The following is a 13,712-nucleotide window of genomic DNA, read 5'->3' on the forward strand; positions in this document are numbered from 1 at the left end:
CTAACCTGAAATAAATATAGATGAAGTTTTGGCCCTTGTTTCAAGGCCTCAATCCCTGAATAGTCCTCTTCTGCCAGCAATGAAATGTTTGAGAGTTTGTTTCATGAAATCTTACTAAAGGATACTAAGAGTGAAGAAGATAACCCCACTAAATAACCAGTGTTACCTGCCCAGTTTCTGACTTGGGATTTCACTTTGATGAAACTTGCATGAATCTTGACTAGAAAGTGAACTTTCTCCATGAATTTCCCAAGAAAATGATTTCATAGATCATTAGGGGAATTTAACTCTAACTTGGAAACTTATTTTCAGAACGTAGGTATTATTAATCCCCTAACAAATTTTCTTTGATTTCTAATTAAAAGTTAACCTTTATTAACATATACTTATCTAACAATTAGAGTAAAAATCATCACTTTGGATTTTGACCACGAATTAACACACTACAGTCAGGAATTCAGAACATTTATTGCAAGAGCTGAATAATTGTAAATAACGTAGAACTGGCAAAGCAGTAACAAGGATAATTGTTTAGATATTTATTGTGTCAAAGTCATCAAACACCCCTCACAAACCGACAAATATGTACTGCAATAAGCAATGCACTCCTACCCATTATTTTCCATTATACTGTGGAAAAATGTGAATTGCTATTTACAAAGTAATTTTATTTTTGGTAAGAACAAATTATCTATCAGATTAGCAAACCATTTTTTAATTTTTTTTTTTTTTTTACTTTTAAACTGATGTTGAACGGTGGCATTAAGATAACTTTCACTTCTTTCAATAAAGACATTTTGTTGCATGCTATTTATTTGTTTAAATCATCTGTCATGCCTTAACAAAAACCTCCTAAGAATGCTCGAATTTGGATTTGTTTGCACGTGCAACTGAGATCTTATTAACATTAGCTGTCACTCTGTTGGTTTGACCTAAGTGACAAGATGCTGGTACCTGCCGGCATTGACCAACTATGATAACAAACAGTTAAACAGCAATAATTAGAGATCTATCCCTTAATTTCTCCCAACTAGCCTACCTGGAGAATGTCCTGTTACATCATGAAGGCACAACACATTAAATAGTTTGTGGCTATGGTCTAACACTTGTGTTACAACAACATTATTGTATATGAGGATCAATACAAACTGCCATTTCAACAAAGTTGTAGACACACATTTGCCCAATTGAAACTATTTTTGAATAGTAATTTTTCTTCAATATATGCTAATTTAATACATTAGTTTTGCATGAGTGACAAGCACAGGATATATTACTTTCTGAAGCATAACACTTTCCCATTACTATCTCACTTAATGCTACTAAATAAGTGATTTTGCTTTTGCCTACTTTGAAAATAAGGATGTCAAGAAGATAGGTTCTGAATTTCCAAGCTTTTGCAGAAGTCCTTTTTTATATAAAGTTTTCATTTGTTATCTTTATTTCTTATAGAATTCCAGCATCATAAGCTATCATAAAAGAAGCGAGATTCCAGAACCTTTATTTTCACTACAAGTATCTGAGATCTTTTGAACAACGTGTGTCAAGACAGACTCAGAAACACTTCACTAAAAGAAACAACAAAAATAGCAACAAAGAGGCAAACGAAAAAAGAAAAGAAGCAACCATAAAACACAGAATTATGCTACAACGTTTTTTAGGTGAATGGTATAAGTACACAAAAGTTGTTAATAATAGCTTGCTTCTATTTACAAATACTTTAACACTGATTGACTTACAAGTGTCCACTAATGTTGTTAACAGCACAATAGATTTAATGCTTATCTTTTTAAGTTTCGTTTGAAGTATAATGTCAAGTATAGCAGTCCCAACACAGATCAACGACAAAAAGAGCACAATTTTCTAACTGGATATGTTTGTCAGTCACTCTAATCCATGGAACTTTCTTACTCTCCAAATGCATATTCTATTGTTCATAGCAGCAGTCCAGGGTCAAAATAAAATGCACTTAAAAAAAAAAAAAAAGGATATTCGCACAATGGAGAGGTCTCTGGAGAGTTTAATCAATCCTAGTAAACAAGATCACATGGCTAGTAGAACTATCTTCCCTCTCTAATGTGGTAAAACATTGTATCCTCCATGGTGCTAACACAAAGTTATGGATATCCCTGCTATAAGGGGTATAGTTGTAGAGATCTAGTGAATACATAAAGCTCTGACACACACAGTATTAGCATGTCTATTTAGTTTAAAGTTATTAGGTCCCATATAGCCTTTTTCTTTTTAGAGTTGGTGCTCCTTAGGACTCTCAATAGCACCTCCTGCTTGCTTATAAGACTTCAGATTTGCCAGAGGAATGTCTATCATGTGGCTGCCATTGTTGAAATGGCCTTCGGTGGAACCATACTGCTTACGGTCATTGAACTGGTTCCTGTTGCTATCTTCTTTCCAGGCTCTGGTCAGGGTGTGCCCATTCACAAGCTTGTCCTTCTTGACCCATTCTTTCTGGGGTGCAAAGGTTGAGAGAGGTGATTTAGGGTGTTGATATGGACCCAAGCCAGGAGGCATCCAGCAGTTATCAGAGTGACCCAAAACCAAGCACTCTTGAGTGCACATCTCTGTAGCTTCAGCTAATCCTCGGGGGCCCAGAGGCCCATCTGCAGAGGAAAAGAGACAAAATAAGGAAAGAAAGTGATTAGAGTTTTCATTTAAAATTATATCCTTAGAGAAAACGTGCATTGGTGATCTCGTTTGTTCATGAGAATTGTATTAAGGTAAGCAATTCAAAGATATGATTCCCCATCCTTTTAAGAATAACATAGGAGGAATAAAATTCCTTTTACTTGAGGTGAGAATTATCTCTTTTCCTTAAGCCTTCATTTATATCTAGAGATACAGACAGATAGAAAAATAAATAGACATACATGAGTAAATAGATATACCCATGACATATCATTTCTGATGAACTTTTTCCATGACATATGTATTATTACTGATTTATGTCCTACTTCTCCACAAAAAACTCATATTCATGAGAAATAGAGAAAAGTACAAAAATGTTATGTGCAATGTTGAAATATATGCTAACATATCAACTCCCTGAATATAAAAAGTATTACTTGAAATATAACATTAAAAATAAAATGTTTTTCCATATAAACGTGTGTTTTTAGTATGAAATCCCATGAAAATAACTTTGCAACATTTTAAAAAGTTAAATAATCATTTTAAAGAATGTTTTAACTAAAGTATATTACTAAAGATACACCTGGTTGACTGGTTGACATTGTGAAATCCAAGTAAATAAAGGCACCATTTGCATCCAAAGACAACATGTGGTTCCTTCCAAGCTTAACCTATTTTCTTGATTTCTAAGTGCATTAAATAACACAAATTTCACTAACGTGAAAGTCTAGCTAAGTTGCAAATTGGATCACATGGAGTCTAATATTCAAAGGGAAAATAAGTCATCATAGATATTTCTCTTCTATTTTTTTTTTTTTTACCAGCAGGCAATCTAAAACATTTTAACCATGATTTTGAAAGTAAACTCTTCTCTGATTATGTAAAGAGGACATCAGTTCTTTACTGATAAACAACAAGTGTCAAATGGTTAAGGAAAAGGTTTTTTTGTTGTCATTGTTTTTTTCCCTTGATTAAACAGTCAAATGATAAGTGGTAGCTTGAAAATTAGGAATTGATTTTACGAATGAGGTTAAGTGGATAGGCAAGAACGCCTGAGGCATAAAGCATTTTCAAAAATAGAGAGTCGTCAGAATAAAAATGTAGAAAAAAATGAAGAAAACATCCCTGAAAGTTTTTCTACTCAACTATTAAAAGAACCAACAATTGGAATGTAGGTCTTTGCTAAAGTCCAAGTTAGCACTACTAATATTTTTAAGTGCCCAATAATTGTGTGTTTTTTATATTAACATCTATTTTTCTTAATAATATTCTAGCTATTTCTTACATGTTAAAAAAGAAATACCTGCTGAGATAGGTAAGAGTTGGTGGCAAATACCTGAGACCTCAACACACAGACAACATTAAAACGGACACTGGATGTGAAAAAAAAAAAATGCCTAAAATGTACTCTTACATACAAATGGAAATTTTAGTCTTTTTTGAAATCTAAAATCTGCTCTTTAGAATAACCTTAAAATTCCTTCCCATCTGACCCATAGTCCCATCCCCTCAAGAGCAAATAGTTTTATCTTTTTAAACATACGTTCATTACTTAAAACTATTTCTCTCACAAACCTCAAATGATTACTTACTTCCTAGGATATTTAACTTAATCTTCTCTATGAGCCTTTCTCTGTCCTCTGAATTCTGCCCACACTTTAAAAGTTCAAACTAATTTCTCCCTTTTAGTTTCGCTTTGGTGTGTTCAGTGACTCTGTATCCACAAAGCTAACACATTTTGCTCAAACCAATCCATTCCCCTTACATCAGGATCGCAGGCCTGGATGATGCTTTTTGCCTGGCTTGTTTTCATTTAATTACTGATTCTTTCAAGGGGCAGCTTGCTTCCCAGGTACCACAGCAAGTTTCCCTAACTTTGCCAATTAATGTTTTACATGCACTTTGAAGATTTCCACAGATCTTCCCTTATTAATGAATAACAAATTTCCTAATTGAGCTCACTCACTCAACTCTTACTTTAATGACATTTTTTTGTCTTTTGGGGTACAAAAGACAAAAATGTCATTCATTAGTATACATTTTTATTTTTGTTTTCTCTCAACTGGATTTAAAATGCATTGATAGAAAAAAACAATTTATTAGCCTTCTGATTCCTCATAGTGCTTAGCAATAGCAATGATCTATGAACAATGTTAATTGTTAATTAAAATTTTATGATGTTGAAAATGGTCTGAGAAATTATTAAAGATACCCTCTGCTTAAAAGGCAGACCTTAAGTAATTAGAAGATTCTGATTTCTCAAATATCATACCAAAAGCTTCCTCAACAACAAATCTCTGCCTTAGCAATACTTTGTGATACTTAATAAATGAATTATTTAACTTCTCTGCTAAATATGTTCACTCCTGGGACTTCCCTGGTGGTTCAGTGGTTAAGAATCCACCTCCCAATACAGGGGACATGGGTTAGATCCCTGGTCAGGGAACTAAGATACCACATGCCGTAGGGCAACTAAGCCTGCATGCCGCAACTACTGAGCCTGTGCGCTACAACTAGAGAGCCCACATGCCGCAGCTAAGACCCGACGCAGCCAAAGATAAAAGAAAACACTAAATATTTAAAAAAAAGTTCACTCCTTTCTAGACATCAACAGAGATAATCACCAATTTGTTGTATAATGTATATTGAGGCCTATGAATCAATCCTTAATTTTTACTTTTCCAGAATCATTAATAAGTTTTTCTTTTCCTGTTGCTATCCCCAAAGGAAAAAATAAATTACCAGCTACCTCAGAAATATTAATAGTATCAGGTTTTTATTGAGTACATAAAAAAGGGAGAATATCCAAGATTATTTTTTAAATAGTCTTATCCAATATACATTGCCATCTTATTAAATTAAGAATATTACCCAATGATTGAGAACACTAGGGGTGTGTGTGTGTGGGTGTGTGTGTGTCTATAAGTATATGTGGACCCTAAATCTTCAGAATTTAATGACACATTTTAACAAATAGAGTATATTGTTTTTCAGAACTGATAACATTTATTTATTCTATAAATATTTACTGAGTATTTACTATATGCTGACCCTGTGACAGGCACCAGGAATATAGCAGTGAACAAAGCAGATGTCAACACTATCCTCATGGAGCTTTGGGTCTATCCTGGGAAACAAATAATTGCCTTAAAAGCAGTGAGCCAAAAAAAAAGCAGTGAGCCAAGAGAGGAGAAAAATGTGTCATTGGGAAGGAGGTAGGGTTTAGGGAGGCTTGTCTCTTTAAAAGACAACAGAGGGACTTTGTTCCAAGTTCCATCTCTACATTTTTCTGAAAGTTCTTACAGATAACTGACAATTTAAGACATTTACAGTTAAAATTTGTGTGTACTGTACAAAATATTTAACTTGCAAAAAATGGTTTTTCCATTAGATAATATTAATTGATCTTTAAAAATTTTACTTATGATTCATTCTTGTAAATAAATTTGAAGGCTTTTAATAAAGTCTATAAATAAATTTACAGAAGTTTTGTGGATTCTTAGGTCAGTCTTTTAGGTAGCTGATTGTTATATAAAATTTAAAGATCCATCGAAAAGTGCGACACAACACAACGATGGCACTTGCATGAGGGCCAGTTTTTGTTACTTATAGCTGCCCTAAAGGAGAAAAGGCCACCAGCCAGGGCCACATAGACGGTTATACCAGGAACAGGGTAACAATAAGCTGGAATTCTAGGGGGTAGTTTATGTATGGCCAAGCAGGATGGAGGTAGCTAGGTTTCCACGGCCCTTTGTGGATTGACTGATTAGAAAAATTTCTCAGGCTCTAGGGCACAGAGTCTATCTCAAGATATCTGGTACATTACCTTTGGGGCAATTAGGGTGGGTGCATAATGACCTAGAAGTGTGAGAGCTCTAGAAGGGAAGTGGTGGGATGTGGATTTACTGAAGAAAGGAAACTGACCAGCTTGTAGCCAGGGCCACAGAACTGAGTCAAGACAGCAAAAAAAGAAAAAAAAAAGGAGAAAAAAAAAGAAAGAAAAAGGAAAATATATATATACTAAACTACATTATAACAATTTGCTTATGTAATTGAGCTGCATTGCTGGAAAGCTTACTTTGTTTATTCTCTGACAAGTTTTTATTTTGGGACATGACATTAAATAGGGAAAATTTTACTCTTTTTATTTGGACCTATATATAATTTCCAGTGGTTGCCCTGAAACACACACACGCGCACACACACACACACACACACACACATACACACGAGTTTTATTTTGGGAAATAACAGTGCTTCCAAGTTTTCTTCCATAAAGTCTGTGTCATGAATTGGTAGAAAGAAAAAAGAAACATTTTTATTATGAATTATTAAAAAGAACACAGTCATTCTACTGGTTCCTTGAAAGTCCTGGTCTTTTAAAAGTTTATAATCTGAAGCATTAAACATTGAATAGTTTCCAGTTAGTTACTTTTAAAAAGGAGAAAAACATTCTTTATAAAGCATTGGTATTTAATATTGTCATTTTCCAAAATATAATTGAAAATAATTCATGATTCTCCATCAAATATATAGCATTTAAAATGTCAGGAATTTTTTGCTAATACTGCAAAAGTTATATGCACTGAAATATTATCCCTTATCTTTGACATATAATTATTTTTAATGTTATCACTATAAGGAATCGCCTTAATTGATGAATAATTATATTTATTTTTCATAATTCCCTCAACATTGAATATTTAACATGTATTACATGTGTCAGAAATATGCTGGATTCTTAATAAATTTTGAGATGGTGTGTGTGCATGTGTGTGTGCTTGGTGCATGTGTGCACTTATGTTTCCCTGTCTCTCCAATTTTTTCATAAATTTTGAGGTCCTATTTGTGTTACATCATACAATATCTATTTAGAATCCAGATCAGGATTTAAAATTGCTTATAAGTACTTTCTATAATTTCAGCATTATACCAATCTGTTTCCTTTTTCTCAAAAGAAGTACTTAAAATCCCCCATCATGATTTTTTTAACACTGAAATATTTATTGATTTTTAAAAAAACCTAAATTATTTGTCCCCTTTAACAATCTGCAATCTATGAGTTTGGTTATCTTTCTTCATTTTTTAATGTATAAAGACACAAGTGCTGATAAAACTGTCCAAGCCATCTGTCTCTGCATTTAAATGTTGAAAGCAAAAACAAAAGCACATAAAAAGCTTCTTGAAAGTCATCTCAGTTAATGTTTATATCAGTTCTCAATGTATTTCCCTCTCCATCTTTGCTCCACCTTCCTGTTCAAAGCCAAACAAAATACTTTTCCTATGATTTAGGCATCAACAGCTGTCATAGAGCTGCTTGAATTGCTGACTTTTAAAGATGCAGGTTTAAAATGTGAAACTATCCAAATTAATGGATCTCCAGGTATACTTAAATGGTAGAATACTTGAATGAGCTTTGATCTCATTTTATTATACCCGGAAGCAGAACTGTTAGTTCATTGATTAACTCACTGCTATAATTAACATGTACCTTCTGGCCTGTTGTCCACTGTTTTTCAACCTGATGGTTTGAAACCCTTTAATTCCAAAGATCGAAACTGATAAACAGATATTTTCTTTCAAAAATCATGAGACCTTTCATATTTCTGGTTAGGTTTCATACTATATGACAGTTTGCACTTTTACATGAATAAATTTTCCTTAGAATTTTTACTATTGGGTAAAATAAGACTAAACAGACTGTGAAAATTGAATTTTAAAATAGATGTCATTTTTATATCATTTTGGTTCAGATTCATCACATCTCACTCAATTTTTGTCTCATTCAACTTTTATTATAGAAAAATACCTCTTCCATGCAAAACATATCTGATTGTCATGTTATAATGGCCTTTTTGTGATTAAGAGCATATATCATCATTTTTATGCAAAACATTTGCAGTTTTTCTGTATTTTCCCCAGAAAAGGTACCTTAAAAGGTAGCATGAGTGTAGTATGCAAAGAGTTGTGCATCACTAAACATCTTAAAGTGAAAGATGCATCCACTGATTTGGACTTGCTGAAGCAGTTTGCCTGATCTCTAGGCACAGTGATAAAATTTCTTTCCTTGTTTTAAAGAAATTTCCATTTTTAAGAAGGCTTTTATCCTATAAGTTTGCTTTGTACTTGCTATTAATTTACTGAGAAAAATCTTAATTATTATACTTGCTCCTTTTCTTACTCAATCTTCCTATTAAAAATTTCAGGGAAACAAATATTCTCACTCAGTACACTTTTAGATAATTTTAGTATCTCTAGGAGACCAAAACCAAAAAATTAGTATTTTTACTGGCTCATTTTCACCCTCAGTTTATTTCTATTCTTTTTAATTTTTTGTGAGACAATATGTAGTAGCATAACAATTTCTTATCATTTTCATGGATTACCCTGAATGGAAAGCTAAAGCTAAATATTTATGGAAATCTGCAGGGACCTGAAAGAATGTCAGGTAAAGTCACTTGATAGGCCCCCCTACTGTCTCCACACACTATGTTTATTGATCAGTTGCAGATACAAATCAAATTGATTAATTTGCTTCCAATCTAAAAACAGTAAAAGTTAATTTTGAATATGAGCATTGGCATGAAAGCAGAGGAAACCATTCAACATTACTCACTTTCCCTTTTGATACATGATCTCTACTTTAGATCACATTATCCTTGTCCAACCAATATTTTAAAATCACTGTCACACAGGAATAAGTATCAGTTATTACCCTGCTCAGAAAAACAATCAAGGGGTACAAATTCCACTGCCATTTAAACTCAGATTTGTATATAAAATAGTACAGCATAGTTATGTGGATGGTCTAAATCCAAAAGTAGATTTGGCAAACTTGAGTATACCTATGGGAAAAACATTTCTCATTCATTCACTGAATAACTTTTGTTTGATCTCATGTTAGGTTCAAGAGATTCTTGCATAGAATATCTAAAATCAGAGCTAGTCCAGAAATCTCAGGTCACATGATCATCATAGCTCAAGCAAATTGAAATAGATTCGAGCCCCAGTAAAATAATGAATTTGCATGAACTTTGTGAAAGTAATTTTAGATTCCACGTCTCCTAGTTTCTCATCTAAAAATTGAGAGTAAAAGACTAAATTCTGATTCATGACCTCTACCAATCTCTTATTCCTTTATTAAATATCACTGTGGTTTGTCATAGATAATCAAATTTTCAGTGTTATTTTCATTCTACTAATGAGAAGTCCAAGACCGGGCAAAGAAATCATAAATCAATTGTTCCTGTAGATTAGTCTATTACTTAGGTCACATATAGGTGTTGGAATGTGAAAGTATGATTGAAATAAGTATTTACATTTCTCAGTCTAAGTAAAAACCTTCATCAGAGTTTTCGTTTATGGCTCAAATTTAACCCAACATTGTGAAAGCATCTGCAGTCACCTTGAGAAACAAATGCAGAATTCCCACACAAGCAGGATTTGAAAAAAACCTTTAGTTAACAACTAAACATGGATTAAATGTTTTACACATTCCTCATACAGATTTTTTTCCTTGGTCACAGATGAAAAGTCAACATTTGCAGATGGAGACAGTCCAAATGCAATAACACATAGCCAGCCCGAGCAGCAGATTCTCTGCCAGAGAGGATATTGCTATTTGGACAGACTTTATAGCTCACAAAGAATGGAGAGCACCTCCTTATAAATCTTTAGCTTTCTTCAGCATGGCATGAATATCAGCTCCCTTTTCTCTCATCTGCTAAAGCTAATTGATGAAAAGAAAATATCTTTGATTTTATTTATTCACCATTAGCATTTGATGTTGCAATCAATGAAATGACAATAGTCTAAGGTTATTGATTATTTAAATTAATTCTCAAATTTTGACAAAATTGCTTGTATGAAACAGCTTATCTACATTATTGCTGACCATATTTACTTTCTTCTATAGTTTACTCTTTCTTTTACTCATATTTGATGTCTTTCATTTTAAAAAGTTACTCATATACTGATATTTCCTGAATTATTCTCCATTTCTTACAATTCACATAGTTTCTCAAAAAAACATAGTAAATCTTATTTGATGTGCAAACAAATCTAAGGTATTAAGAAATGAAATAATTCTTTACAGATGAATTTCAGGCTGAGATCCAATTTTTTTAAAAAAGCAATTTATATAATCTTCTCTCCCCTTAAAAAACTCTCAGGTGCTTGTCTGAAACCAGACAAGTAGTACACAGTACTGTGAAGTAATTTGTCTTTACACACTTTCCACTCTTTCCCAGATTTCAGGTGTATTTAATTAGAATGGAAAAAATGAACTGGTGAAGTTCATTTTTATTTGCCCAGTTCTCTGATAATTTTCACCTGGGACACTTATAACTGGAGCCTTGTTCCTCCCCGAGTCTCTGGGTTAGAGATTCTATTTCTTATGGTCTCCAGAGGTCATAGTGATTAGTCCCTGGTTATTTTAAGCACTGGGGAATTTGGGGAAAACATTTTGCTAAGTTGTTAAATATTTAAAGATTTCATAAATTATATATTTTAAAAGGTGTCTGAAAGATTCTTTTTTAAATGGAATAAGTCATCAACTATGATGCATGGGATCTGTAGGGGTGTGTGTGTGTGTGTGTGTGTGTGTGTGTGTGTGTTTACACATAGATGTTACCATAACTTTGAATTAATAAAGTATAGATCAGTGTTTCTCAAATGTTACTGTGCACATGATCCACCTGGGGAAATGGTTAAAATGCAGAATCTGATTCAGTAAATCTGGGGTCCTGAATTCCTCCATTTCTAATGATCTCTCAGATGCTGCCGCTGCAGCTCCTCTCTTGGAGATGTGAGCACATTGAGTACTTACCTACCTCCATTGGGTACTTTCCCAGTGTTCTACGCAGCTAAAGAGACCAGAGAACCAATACTTTTACTCTCTGTCTGCCATGTATAGCAAGAAGGGGGTTATCTGCAAACTAGGAAAGGGGATCTCACCAGACACCAATTTTGTCTGTATCTTGATCTTGGTCCTTCCAGCCTTCCAAATTATGAGAAATAAATATTCCTTGTTTAAGCCAGTCTATGATATCCCGTTATAACAGTTTGGACTAAGACAATGGCAAAAGAGGTTTTGCAGATGAAACAAGGACACTCATCAACCAACAAAGCTGATTTTTAGTTAATAGACTAAGCTATATTTATAAACTATATTTGGGCCTGACATAATCATGTGAGCTCCTGAAAATCAGGGAGTTTTCTCTAGCTATTAGCAGAAAGAAGCTCAGATTCAAAGCACAAGAAGGACTCAATAGTCCATTGGTGTCTTTGAAGATGGAAAGGATCACATAGAAAGGATCTGAGAGGAGCCTCTAATTGCTGAGAGCCACCCCAGCTGGGCAGCCAGCGGGACAACAGGGATCTCAATCTTACAACCATAGGAACAGGATTCTACCAACAATCTGTGTGAGTTAGAAAATCAATTCTTCCTCAGAGCCTCCAGAGAAGAGTCCAGTCCAGCTGATAACTTGATTTTGGCCTTGTGAGCCTCTAGGCATGGCAAGCCTACTTGGACTCCTGTGATAATAAATGGGTGGAAACTGAGAGAATAAATTTGTGTTGCTATAACTGGCTAAGTTGTGGTAATTTGTAACTCATAAATAGAAAACTAATACAACATCTGTCTCTTACTCAAGATACACAGTCAATCAGCAAGTTCTTTAGTCTATCTCCCTCCCTGAAAACCCACCACCTCAAGCCACTATTATTTCCTAGCAGGACTTCCTTCTTTCACTCTGTGACAGTCTATGCTCTAATCGTTAACTAGAGGCATGTATATATAGTTATAAGTAAATAGGTAATAGACTCATATTAGTTTTCTATTGCTGCTGTAACAAATTACCACAAACTTAGTGACTTAAAATAACATTCTCTTACAGTTTTGGAGGTCAAAATTCTGAAAATCAATTTCACTGAGCTAAAGTCAAGGTGTTAAGCAGGCTGCTTCATCCTGGAAACTCTGAGGGGAAAATCCATCCCCTTCCTTTCTTCAGCTTCTAGAGATTGTCCGTGTTTCTTGGTTTCTGGGTCCTTCTCCATGTTCAAAACACATTCTCCAATCTCCACTTCTGTTATCACATCACCTCCTCTAACTCCTGCATCCCTCTTTTAAGGACGATTGTGATTACACTGTGCCTATGTAGATAATCCAGGATAATCACATCTCAAAATCCTTAATTTAATCACATCTGCAAAGTCCCATTTGTCATGTAAGATAACACAGTCACATGTTTGGGGACAAGGATGTGGATATATTTGGGAGCTATTCAGACTAACACAGTATTTAAAGCAGAACACTTCATTCCTCTGCTTCCAAGGACTTCAGAGTAAAAGTTGCACTCCTTCTTGTGACCTAGAGTCCCATATGATCTGGCTCTCGTCCAGCTCCCAATGTCATATCCGTACCCCACTCTGCCACCTTCTCTCCTTAACCCCACCTTACTCTCTCTGCTCAGCTACACTGACTTGCACCAAGATTAATTAGGTCTCAGGACCTTCAATTTACTATAATTTGTGCATTGGCCTCACTTCATTTAGATGTTTACTCAAATTCGATTCTTCATAGGGCATTTTCTGATCACCTTATAAAAAATAATATCCTTTACACCATTCACTCTCTATTCCCTTACCCAGCTGCATTTTTCTGGATAGCACTCATTACTACCTGTCACAGTGTATTTATTTGTTCATGGTCTAGCTCTAACAGTAGAATGTAAGCACTGCAAATGCAGGTAATTTGCTTTTAGGTAACTATGTCCTCAACACCTGTTACCATGGCCTGGCATACTGTAGATAATTACTAGATAGATTTTGAAAGAAAAGAAAACATGAAATTTGTTCTGAACCCCAAATCAGTGAGCTAACATAAAAACTGTATGTAAAACATTGTGACAAGTCATTTACAATCAGAAAATAGTTAATAATCAAATGGATTTACCTTTACATAAGAAACATTGCTAAGAGTTCACAGCATAAAATTTTACCAAGATGATACTTGAAATGTCTAAATGGTATTAGTAAGTGCAAAATAGCTGCATTCAAAAGTACAT

At 34.1% G+C, this 13,712-nt stretch overlaps 1 protein-coding gene across 1 annotated transcript in view; it reads right to left on the bottom strand.

Annotated features, from left to right (window-relative positions):
• Positions 1–2,244: 2,244 nt before the first annotated feature.
• Positions 2,245–13,712, bottom strand: part of PCDH9 (protocadherin 9) — a 1,000,311-nt gene continuing 988,843 nt past the window's right edge. Inside the window, exon 5 of the mRNA XM_059902787.1 lies at positions 2,245–2,618. Within this exon, the coding sequence (XP_059758770.1) occupies positions 2,245–2,618 (374 nt within the window). The remainder of the gene's footprint in view (positions 2,619–13,712) is intronic.

The sequence above is a fragment of the Balaenoptera ricei genome, chromosome 18, assembly GCF_028023285.1.
Source record: "Balaenoptera ricei isolate mBalRic1 chromosome 18, mBalRic1.hap2, whole genome shotgun sequence".
NCBI lineage: Eukaryota > Metazoa > Chordata > Mammalia > Artiodactyla > Balaenopteridae > Balaenoptera > Balaenoptera ricei.